The following is a 12,103-nucleotide window of genomic DNA, read 5'->3' as shown; positions in this document are numbered from 1 at the left end:
AAAAAAAAAAAAAAAAAAAAAAAAAATTGGGAAAGCTCCATGACACTGGTTTGGGCAAAGAATTTTTGGATCTGTTCTTCAAAGCATAGGCAACGAAAACAAAAAGAGACAAATGAGATTACATCAAAGTATAAAATTTAGGCAACAAAGGAAATAATCAACAGAGTGAAGAGACAATCTGTGGAATGGGAGAAAATATTTGCAAACCATATATCTGACAAGTTGTTAATATACAAAGTATATCAGAAATTCAAATAACTTAATAGCAAGAAAAAAAACAATTTAAAAATAGGCAAATGGGCTAGGTGTGGTGGCTGACACCTGTAATACTAGCACTCTGAGAGGCCAAGATAGGTGGATGGATTGATTTCAGGAGTTCAAGACCAGCCTGAGCAAGAGCAAGACCCCATCTCTCTAAAAGTAGAAAAACTAGTCAGACACGGTGGCAGGCACTTGTAGTCCCAGCTGTTTGAGCCTAAGCCCAAGAGATTGAGGTTGTTGTGAATTATGATACCACAGGGTTCTACCCAGGCCTACAAGAATGAGACTCTGTCACACACAAAAAATGAAAATAAAAATAGGGAAATGATGTAAATGGACATTTCTCAAAAGAAGACAAGGGAAACACCAAAAAGTATATGAAAAAATGTGATATACATATTTTCATATGTGACATAAAAATCAACATCACTTGAGACTGCTTGAGCCCAGGCATTTGAAATCAGCCTGGGCAGCATAGTCAGAACTCATCTTCACAAAAAATTTTTAAAAAATTAGTTTGTCATGGGGGCACACACCTGCAATCCTAACTACACAGGAGGCTGAGGCAGGATTGTCTGAGCCCAGCAGCTTGAGGCTACAGTGAGAACTGATTGCACTACTGTACTGTCTCCTGAGCAACAGAGTGAGACCCTGTCTGAACAAAAAGAATGTGTGCAGTGCAAATGTAATTCCATATTTTGCTTCCCATATTACTGTACCAAATAACAGTACCACTTGCAGTATACGGAAAGTGTATTATATACAACATGAAGAACACTGATAAAATCAATCCAGACTGTCTTTTCTGAAGGTTTTACGTGTTATATACATGCCATTTTTTCTTCTTTTGGAGACAGAGTCTCACTTTGTCACTCTTGGTAGAGTGATGTGCCATCAGAGCTCACAGTAACCTCAAACTCTTAGATTCCAATGATTCTTTTACCTCAGCCTCCCGAGTACCTGCACCCACCAAACACCTGGTGTTTTCTTAGAGATGGAGTCTCATTCTTCCTCAGGCTGGTCTCAAACTAGTGAGCTCAAACTATCCACCCACCTGGGTCTGTGAGAGTGCTAGGATTACAGGCGTGAGCCACCGCACCCAGCCTCATGTCATTGGTTTAATCCCTATGTTTTCTTTTTGTTTTCAGGAGCTTGAACATCATTTAACAAACTTAAAAAGATAAGATTAAGAAAAAGAAAGTGTGAGTTTAAAAAATGGCGGAGTAGAGGCAGCCTCCCAGCACACCACTGTCAAGGAAAGAAGAGAAGGGTGCAGGCAACTGCGTACATGTAGATAAGTCTTCTCTGAAGCAGCATTGTGAAATCGCTGAGAAGCAACACAGACATTCATATGCAACAGAAGGTGAAGGGGGTATACATATAACAAGATCGGAGAATATGAGTGCTGACTCAGTGCGAACTGAACTGCAAGACGCTTCCCACCACCACCACAGACCTTTGACCTTATGGGACAGGGAACCTGACTGAAGGCTGTGTACAGCCAATGCACCAGACAACAGGTGCAGTGGGGATCAGGCAAAAGCTAAAGCCATCCTGTACTCATGGGTGACCACATAGGGTCTCCACCAGGCTGGAGGGGGGCAGCAGACTGACTTGTGGCTTCCCTGAAATGGAGCCTGAAACTTGAAGCTGAGCCCTTCTTCCCTAGAGCACAACAGGATCTGAGCACAAGAATTGACCCAAATGACATAGCTCCGGCCTGACAGGTTTGGGGCAATAGTTTTTGGTGAGTGCTGGGTCGGACTTGGAGAGCTATGACCTCTCCCCACCTGACCTGGCATCCACAGAGGCTCTGTAGTCACAGAGTCTGCCCTTCAGGTGCCATCTGCCTCCTGCTTGCTTGGCGCTGATCAAGCCCTCTGTACAGTCCTCTATCTGTAACCACCCTATTTCTGGCTCAGAAATCCTGCTCACAGGCTTTGCTTGTGGCTCCTGCCGAGTTTCAGCTCTGATGCTCTCACACACAGGTAGGGGAATATGCACCAGGCTCTGACCTGAGAAGCTTTGGGAGACCACTTCAGCAGTTCCCGAATGGGGCTTGGAGAATCCCATAGTCCCTGGGACAACGGAGTTAATTTCTTTCTGGGTAACCTGACATCCACCAGCCCTTCTACCTGCAGAGCAGCCAGCTGTTTGCTTGACCGGATTGCATCCTACCAGGCCCCAACTGCCTCCTCCTTGCTTGGCCCTGACCTCACCTTCCAGGTCAGATCATCCCACTATCTGCACAGCCCTGCTTCTAGCTCAGAAGGCCTGCTCAAGGATTTTCCTGAATGTTCCTCCCTAGGTACACCTGTGAGGCTTTCATACCTGAGCACAATAGAGGCTGACCCGAGAGGCTTTTGGCAACTGCTTCAGCAGGTTCTCAGTGGGGCATGGAGAGGTCTGCAGTCCATGAACTGCTGGAACCAACCTCTGCCTGGCTCATAAAGCATCTTCTGTGGGGGATGGACAGAGGACGGGCCTCTGTGTCTGGGAAGCAGCCTCCTACTGGCTTGCGCTGACTCCACCCCTCATCAAGCTCTTACCTGGCCCATGCATGCATGGCCTTGACCCTTCCCTACTGATAAAATAAGCCTCTCTATTCATGAGGACCTGCTCATCAGCTCTGCTTATGGCATCTCAGTCCTGGCTCTGAGGCTACTGCATCAGGGCCTCAGGATCTGCCCCTGCTTCCCCAGAACACTTGCAAGCAATGAGACACCATCTCCAAGATTCTGGCACTGTACCTAGATGCCAAAATCCCACACCAGAGCCTCCACTACCAAATCTGGCCTAGAATAACTGTGTTCCAAAATCCAATGTTCCACCATAAATGCCTAGCCTCAAGCCAAGACAGCAGCTCACTGTGTCTTTTTGTGTGTATGTGTGTGTGTGTAAGAGAGAGAGAGAGAGTCAGAGAGAGAGACAGATTCTCACTTTGTCGCCCTTGGTAGAGTACCATGGCATCATAGCTCACAGAAACATCAAATTCTGGGGCTCAAGTGATCTTCTTGCCTCAGTCTCCTGAGTAGCTAGGAGTACAGGTGCCCGCCACAACGCCCAGGTATTTTTAGTAGACACAGGATCTCACTCTTGCTCAGGCTGCTCTCGAATTTCTGAGCTCTAGCAATCCCCTGCCTCGGTCTACTATGCTCACTGTGACCTGCTTTGAGCAAATGGCCACAACCTGGGAATGAATGACAGTGTTATCCAGCTGCTACTGTTACCTCTGTGGGAAGACTTTAAGTAGAACAATCATCACAACACTAGCCTCAGTGATGAGGGTCTCACCTGCTCTCATTATGAGCATCCTACAGTTATATCGAGGGTTCCCAGTAAAGAACAGGTGTCCAGCAAATCTATTAGCACTGAACTGAGATAAGGGGTCTCAGAGGAGAAGAAGTCCACAAGAGAAACCTGGAAATATGAAAAGTCAAAACAGATCTACACCCCCCCCCCCAGTGAGCCCAATGGAGTTACAGCATTCAACTCTGAACTCCAAGGAAATTGTCAAAAATAACAGAAATGGAATCCAAATGGGGATGGCAAATAAGATGGATGGAATTGAAGAGGAAGTTGAAAACAAACAAAAAGACACCAAAAAAACATTTCAAGAAATTAATGACAGTATTACTAAAGAGCAAGACAAAATTAGGGAGGATATGATAGGACCTAAAGAAATGAAAGAGTTACTCAGGGATTTTCAAGGCAAAGCAGAAAGTTTCAGCAACAGATTAGACTTAAGGAGAAGAAAGAATATCGGGGCCGGGCTCAGTGGCTTACACCTGTAATCCTAGCATTCTGGGAGCCCAAAGAGGGTAGATTGCTTGAGCCCAGTGGTTCAATACCAGCCTGAGCAAGAGCAAGACCCCATTTCTACTGTAAATAGAAAATCTGAGGCAAGAGAATGGCTTAAGCCTAAGAGTTTGAGATTGCTTGAGCTATAACATGATGGCACTCAACCCAAGGTGACAGAGTGAGACTGTCTCAAAAAAAAAAAAGAATAGCAGAGATTGAAGACAAGGTTCTTGAGCTAACCCAACTATTGAAAGAGGTACAGAAGAAAACAACAGAGGCAGAGCAATCACTTAGAGAGTCATGGGATTATGTGACGTGAACAAACATATGAATTACAGGAGTCCACAAGGGAGAAGAAGAAAGTGCATAGACAACCTATTTGAGGTATTACTGTGGAAACCTTTCCTAGTACCACCAGAGATCCAGGCATGCATACACAAGATGGTCTTCAAACTCTAGAAGGATTCATACCAAAGAGGACATAGTATTCCTGGCCAAAGTCAAAATGAAAGAGAAAATGCTACAAGCAGCTAGACGTAAGCACAACTGACCTACAAGGAAAAACCCATCAGGATAATAGCACACTTCTCAGCAGAAAACTTAGAAGCCAGAAGGGAATGGGCCTACATCTTCAATATTATTAAATAGACATTTTTATCCTGAAAACCTGAAACAGGATCCACACCTTTCTCCTTTAACAAAAATTGACTCTCACTGGTTAAAGGACTTAAACTTAAGACATGAAACTATAAACATTCTTGGAGAGAGTGCAGGGGAAACACTTGAAAAAAGTTGGCCTGAGAGACTACTTTATTAGGAGGACCTCCCCAGGCTATTGAAGCAACATCAAAAATACATTACTGGAATCTGATCAAACTAAAAAGCTTCTGCATGGCATCAGATTGTTCATTGCAGCTCAATTCATAATTGCCAAGTCTTGGAAGAATCCTAAGTGCCCATCGACCCATGAATGGATTAATAAATTATGGTATGTGTATACCATGGAGTACCATGCAGCATTAAAAAAGATGGAAACTTTATCTCTTTTATGTTTACATGGATGGAGCTGGAAAATAGTCTTCTTAGTAAAGTATCTCTGGAATGGAAAAAAATATCCAATGTGTTCAGTACTACTGTAAAACCAATTTATAATCACTCACACTTTCATGTGAGAGATGAATCACAACTGTAGCCCAGGATGAAGGAGGGAAGGGGAGGGGGTGGTTCAATAGAAGGAGGGTTAATGGTGGGACCACACCTATGGAGCATATTGCAAGGGTACAAGTCAAATGTATTAAGTATTGAACACAAATGTCTTAACACTGTGATTAAGTAAATGAGGTAGAAGCTATGTTAATTAGTAGGATGTAAGCACTCCAATTTGTACAAATAATCAACACATTGAATCCCACAAAGGCATAAATGTATTCATGATCTATGTATATATGACTTAATTTTAAAAAAAGGAAATTAAGTTTGTTCTAGATAAGCAAACATTGAAGGAATTTGTCAAGACCCTACCTGCCCTTCAGGGAATCCTCAGACCTGCATTATACATGGATCAGCATGACAGGCACCCATCAGGGTAAACTCACCCACAACGTGATGATATTGGCCATGAGAATGAATTTATGAAGAAGACACCATTAGCAATGGCAGCAACACCTGATCAAGTTAAAAGTCTTCTACACTGAGAAGGACATGACAAGAAAGCAAATTTACAACCTTCATAATGGGAGAAGATAGGCCCATGTTACACTTCTGAGCAAGGGCTGATAATCAGGATCTACAAAGAACTCAAGGAAATCAACAGGAAAAGAGCAAACAAAATCAATCAATGGTCTAGAGACATAAACAGAATCAAGGGGACAGATGAATGTCCAGCAAACACATAAAAAATGCTCAGCATCCTTAATTATCAGAGAAATGCAAATCAAAATCAGTTTGAGAAATCACCTAACACCAGTGAGAACAGTTCATATCACAAGCTCCCAAAGCTGCTCATGGTGCTCATGTGGGTGCAGAGAATGAGGAACATTTATAGTCCTTTTATAAAAGAAATAAGGAGACTCTTGAAGGAGCTAAAGGCAGGCCTTCCACTTGATCCTGCAGTCCCATTGCTAAGTATTTACTGAGAAGAAAAAATACTATTTTTTTTCACAAGGACATTAGTCCTTGAATATTTTTAGCAGCTCAATTCACAATTGCAAAGATGTGCAAACAACCCAAGTGCTCATCAACCCATGAATGGATTAATAAACTGTGGTATATGTATACCATGAAATACTATTCAGCCATAAAAAGATGAAGACTTCCCATGTTTGGTATTCACCAAAGCAGATTTGGAGAATGTTTCCCTGAGCCAACTATATCAAGAATGGAAAAGCAAGCATCTCATGTATTGAGTAGTAATCTGTCACTAGTAGAACTATAGGCCCACAAGAGAGCAAAACGAATTCAAGAAGGGGATAGGGGAAAGAAGGCTTGGTAAGCTGCCACCTATTGGGTATGATGTAGGGGTATATGGCACACTTCTTAGGTGAAGGACTCAACAGTAAGTCGTACTTTGCCTTACAAATGCACACAATGTAATTTAATTGTATGTACCCTCATATTAATCCAAAATGAAAAAAGCAGCTAGAAAATAAATAAGTGATATTGCTCACCTCTCAACATTTCATTGCCCAAATCATAAAAAAGAGAAAAAGTAAAGGCGCTTGGGTGGCACAACTTATAGCACCACTTTTGTAAAAGACTGGCCCAACTTGAGAGTGGAGATGGGAGGACAAATGCATGTAGAACATCTAGTACGATCCCACGCAGCTGCAGAAGTGAACGTAGAAATGGAACATCCCCCCAGGTTATACTATCAAGCATATGCAGGGAGATGCGGAAGAGCCATAGAGAATCAGTGGTACCGCTTCTTGCTATTGGGTGCTCTTCTCCTTCAAGGCATATGGAAGACTGAACTTCCCAGATCCCTCACTATCCTGCCATGAAACCCTTTCTGGTTACTGGGAGGTGAGAAGTAACATGTATATCCTCTGGGCCAGAGAATTGAATGCTGACCTGGGACCCTGCATAGTTTCCACCATGGTGGCCATGGAGGTACCTGTTAGGGTGCAGCCTAAGTGATGACAATGAGCAGAGTCACCTGGCAACACACTTTGGAACTGAGGAATTAACTTTGGCCTTGTTGAACTACATCTAACCCATCACTGCTAATACACTGGATACAGTAAGTTATTATTTGTGTGTAAAATACATGGAAACTGATAACATTACTATCCTCTGGGTAGGGAAAGTGGGTTTTAAATTACTTTTTACCTTTTGAATCTTGATCATGTGAATGTTCCAAGAGGGAAAGTAACAATGCGGAGAAGAGATAATCCACACTTCTTGTAGATTTAAGCCAGGAGATGTGCAGAGTAACGTGTAGAGTATGACCAAAACAATACAAATCCCGCATCTGCTACAGTTGAAAGTTGCTCACTGAGGACTGGGAGATGCTTGGCCACAAAGACAGTGCAAGTCTCTGTTACTTATGATAATAATAAGTAAAATTCACATAGCTCTAGGTGTGCTCATGTGTTCCATGATACATGATGGCATTTATCATTTATTACATATTCAGTCTCAAAAGTGTTTTCCAGTTTTGCAAGAAGCCCATAAGTTGATGTCATTGATCACAGGCAAGGCTTTGCGTTCCACCACAGAAGCTGAAGGAGCCATTTATCCTTCCACACCTTACTCTGAGCCCTAAGGCTTTCACATGTGACTGCACACATAAAATTTTGAATTGAGGATGCGACAGAAAATCATAGACACAATCAGGACGTTGTCTTGCCTTGGCAGCAATGAGTCCATTGTTCCCTGGCAGTGGTGGCCAGTGCCTAGGGGCTGGGTGGTGTGGCAGTGGCCCCTGCTGGATGGCTTTGGCATCACCTTGGCTGTTGTTTCCCTACTCTGTCTTTTTTGAGACTCTGTCTTTCGGGCATTCTCATTGGTTTTGTGAGCTAAACAGTTTAGAAAGGCCAACAGCCCTGCTTCTTTCAGTAGCAACATTTTATGTCATGGATGTGTTAATCAGTTCAACGTAAGCATTTCACACTATATATCAAATCAGTATACTGAACCCCATAAATGCATCAACGTACACAGTTATGATTTAATAAAAACAAAGAACAACAACAAAAAAGAATAGGAACCCTGACTGTTACAGGTCCTGAGGTTCCCTGGAAGAAGAGATGAAAAAGGAAGACATTTGATCCTTGGGGTCATGCCCTAACGCCCTTTGTTCTCATACCCTACATGCAACACATTAGCAAACTGCCATGTGAGACATTATAATAGATTCCAAATCCACCATCTACTCCCCAACTCCATTGGTTCTGCTGTGTCTGAGCCAACATTACCACATCCAGTAGCCCCTTATTGGGTTTGCTTTTGTACACAAAACCTTCTGTATCTAGTCATCATGCCATGGTCAGTGTGAGCCTTGTAAAACATCCCAGTGCATGTCACCCCCTGCTCAGTAGCTCCCCAAGGACCTTGATCACTCTCAAAGTAAGAGCCAGGTCCTTACCTTGGCCCACAGTGCCCCACACTGTCTGGGCCTCAGGGACTCCCTCTCCTCATCTCATTTATTCCTACTCTCTGCCTTCCTCCACTCCAGCTACACTGGTCTCTTTCTGGGTTCCTGAACACACATCCTCCTGACTTATGATTCTGCTGTTTTCCAAGGGAACAAATGACACCACCCCACCCCAGAAGATGTATCCCACTTCCCTGCTTTTATTTTCTTTCTTCCTTTTTTTTGAGACAGAGTCTCACTATGTTGACCTTGGTAGAGTGCTGTGACATCACAGCTCACAGCAACCTCCAACTCTCGGGCTTAACCAATTCTCTTGCCTCCGTCTCCCAAGTAGCTGGGACTACAGGTGCGTGTTACAATGCCCAGCTATTTTTGGTTGAGGTTGTCATCATTGTTGTTTAGCTGGCCCGGACTGAGTTTGCACCCACCAGCCTTAGTGTCTGTGGCTGGTGCCGAGCCACTGTTTTGATTTTCTAACAAACTATAATAATTTCTTTATTGCATTTGTGCTTTATTGCCTACCTTCATCACCGGAATGTAAGCTCTCCAAAGGTAGGAGTATTTGTTGTTTCTGCATAGTGATGTATCCCAAGTACCTGAATGACATATTGATATGTTTTTGAGTATTCAATAAATAGTGCTTGAATAAATGAAACATGAGGGAAGGTTTTTTATCCGTTGACCAAGTTGATGGAATTTGGAACTGGAATTTGTAAACAAGGGAACTGTCTTCAAAATGGTGAGGGGAATATTCGGAATGGGGATCTTTAGTGGGAGAAATCAGAAAAGCAAGTTGAGAAGACATGATGGTGGGGCAAGGTAGTATGTCAGCAAAATGGGTGAGGCTGGGGTGTTTCAGGAGAGCCCCAATCAGAAGGAAATTCCTGGAGGGGGCTGGCAGGGAAGACAGTGAAAAAGAGGTTAAAATGCCCATTTCAAGTTGTTTCCCGTGCCCCACATTGGTGTCACACACAAATACACAATGAACATGCTGCACACAACAGTCTTGAATTCTTTGTTGACTTTTGGGCAGCTAGTGAGTGAAGAAGAGAGTCAAGATGAGAAAGGACTGTAGATCACGTTTGATCGTTATCAGGGCCCACACGGAAAGGGACAATTGTAAAGACAGAGACGCTACAGGAAAAATTTGGTACAGATGGAAACTTAGGCAGGCGTGATCAAGTCAGCATCAAAGTTGCTGGCTTAGGTGGAAATCTTGGACAGGGCATCGCGTTTCTTCTGTCTGTAGAAGATACACTACTGTATAGTTTCAGATAACTATAGGTGACTGTGGCGCCATGACAAGAAAAATGGTGCTGTCTTATAGGGATGTTATGAGACTGAGCAAGATGCAGAGGATGGGTTCACGCCCTGAGAGCCAAGCTCGGTTCTATGCTGTTCGTTTCTCGCCCAGTAGGGGGCGCTCAGCGAGCCACGAGGCACAGCTCATAGGTCGGCGGGATGTTGCCAAAGCCAGAGAGCTTGGGAGTGACGTCGATGTCGGCAGGCGGCACCAGGGGGCGTAGAGAGAAGTTCTGAAGGACTGAGGTGAGGTAAAGGAAGAGTTCCATGCGCGCCAAGGCCTCTCCCAGACACACACGCTTTCCTGCGGGCAGAAGAAAGGGCAGGAGGGAAGGTCACATCTGCACAGGGGACAGAGGTGTCTGGAGCTTGTAGATTGACCACCCACGGAGCCTCAGTAGCATCTCGGGGTCGTGATTGTACCCACTGTATAAAGATTTGTTGTAAATGCTATTCAGAGTCCTATATTTAGGACTCATTAGGTCCTGCACTTGTAGGGACCCAGCACGTGGCAGCTACTTCTCTGATGGCTAGGCCTCCCCCTATTCCCAGATTGAATGGTTTTAAAGGATCATTGTGTTCATCCCAGTTCCTCAAAGGTTTATCAAATGTCTATCAGGTGTCAGACTCTGGTGAGGAAAAAAGTGAGAGTTCTCACTTCAGTAATGCTTACTCCCGGTAATGCCCAGTCTGATTGTTGGGAGAGGGTAATCTCCATTTCACAGATGGGGAGCTGAAGTAACTCGCCTGAGGTGCCACAGTTTGTTCGTGGTGGAGTGAAGTCCACTTTCCCAGCCACTGACCTGACTCTAGGTCCTAGCTGACACGCTTAAAATAACTTTGCACAAAAATTTTATGCTTCAGATGGGCAAGCCACTGTCTATTGGGTGAATCTGCCTTACTGTCTGTGTTTATATGGCCTACAAAGTAGGGATGCTTCTTGCATTTTACAATGGTTAAGAAAAAAACAACAAAGCAAAATAATATTTTGTGATTTGTGTAATTTCAAGTTTTGGTGCTGGTTCACATGCATGTTCATTCAAAAGTTGTCTATGGTTGCTTGCATAGTAAAATGGCAAGTGGACCATCTAGCTAGAAAAATGAAAATATTTTTTATTTCATCCTTAACAGAAAGTTTTCTGGCCCCCTGTTTAGTGCTACTCCAAAACTAACTTTTTTCTAACTATCACCGTCAATGTTTTTAATATTCCCTGATTCTGGGATTCTAAAATTTTGTAGTCCTATGATAGAATCTTCAACTTCCCATTTGACGTGAACTTCAAATACAGAGCAATGGCTGGAGGGTAGACCCAGCACACACCTGGTGTCGGGGGAGTTAGACCATGGAAACCTACCAGAGGAAAAAGCCACAAAGGCTTCATTCTTCTTGAAACAGCCCTGCTCATCCAGGAAGTGTTGGGGATAGAAGGCATCTGGGTAGCGGAAGTATTTGGGGTCTTTGAGGACTGAGCCAAGCAGCGGAAATACATCTGTGCCCTGGGGTGAAAAATGGGGAAATTAAGAGAAATCAGTGTTGGATTATGGGGCCAGGGAGCCAGGAGGAAGGAGGGGTATAGAGGAGGGTGAAGAGGTGGCAATGAAGCTGAAACCACACCTTGGGCAGAAGGTAGCCTCGGAAGTGGGTGTCTCGGATGACGCTGTGGGGGACACCCATGGGTACAAAGTCAAGCAGTCTCTGTATCTCATGGATTACAGCATCTGTGTAGGGCATCTTGACCCGGTCATTGACACTTGGGATCCGCTGTGGTCCAATAACCTGGTCAATCTCTTCATGGATCTTGGCTGGAAGCATCCAGAAAAAAGGACAGGAGGTGTTTTTGTTGGAGAAGCTGGACCAGATAATGCATTTCTGTCCCCAGTAGAAAGTGAGCTCTGATGTGCAAGTCATGTGCGCTTGGATGGCCTCTTTCTGTCTCCTAACCCGTTAGTGGTGCTCAATAAGTACTCATCCAGCATGGCGGGGGGCAGGGGGGCAGGGGGGCGGTGCACAGCCTGGAGACTTGAAGGTCAGCTGGGATGTTTGGTCTTTGCTTGAAAACACTGAGGACCCCTGGAAGACTGATGAGTGGGGCAGCGTACTGGGCCCAGCTGAGCTTTCATACACAGATTTTTTGACCAAATGGG

The 12,103-nt window shown here is 44.1% G+C and overlaps 2 protein-coding genes across 2 annotated transcripts in view; both read right to left on the bottom strand.

Annotated features, from left to right (window-relative positions):
* LOC100944476 (cytochrome P450 2G1-like) overlaps positions 1 to 2,724 on the bottom strand; it is a 26,342-nt gene extending 23,618 nt beyond the window's left edge. Inside the window, exon 1 of the mRNA XM_023508245.1 lies at positions 2,593 to 2,724. The gene's annotated coding sequence lies outside the window, so the exon portion shown is untranslated. The remainder of the gene's footprint in view (positions 1 to 2,592) is intronic.
* A 7,356-nt stretch (positions 2,725 to 10,080) lies between these two features.
* LOC100952799 (cytochrome P450 2G1-like) overlaps positions 10,081 to 12,103 on the bottom strand; it is a 7,946-nt gene continuing 5,923 nt past the window's right edge. Inside the window, exons 6-8 of the mRNA XM_023508244.1 lie at positions 11,574 to 11,849; positions 11,149 to 11,455; positions 10,081 to 10,262 (exon numbers count right to left, since the gene is read on the bottom strand). Coding sequence (XP_023364012.1) covers positions 10,081 to 10,262; positions 11,149 to 11,455; positions 11,574 to 11,849 — 765 coding nt within the window. The remainder of the gene's footprint in view (positions 10,263 to 11,148; positions 11,456 to 11,573; positions 11,850 to 12,103) is intronic.

This window comes from Otolemur garnettii, unplaced genomic scaffold (assembly GCF_000181295.1).
Source record: "Otolemur garnettii isolate 467f Iridium unplaced genomic scaffold, OtoGar3 scaffold00233, whole genome shotgun sequence".
Classification (NCBI taxonomy): Eukaryota; Metazoa; Chordata; class Mammalia; order Primates; family Galagidae; genus Otolemur; species Otolemur garnettii.
The sequence above is the reverse complement of the archived record's forward strand: the minus strand, read 5'-3'. Positions and strand labels throughout refer to the sequence as shown.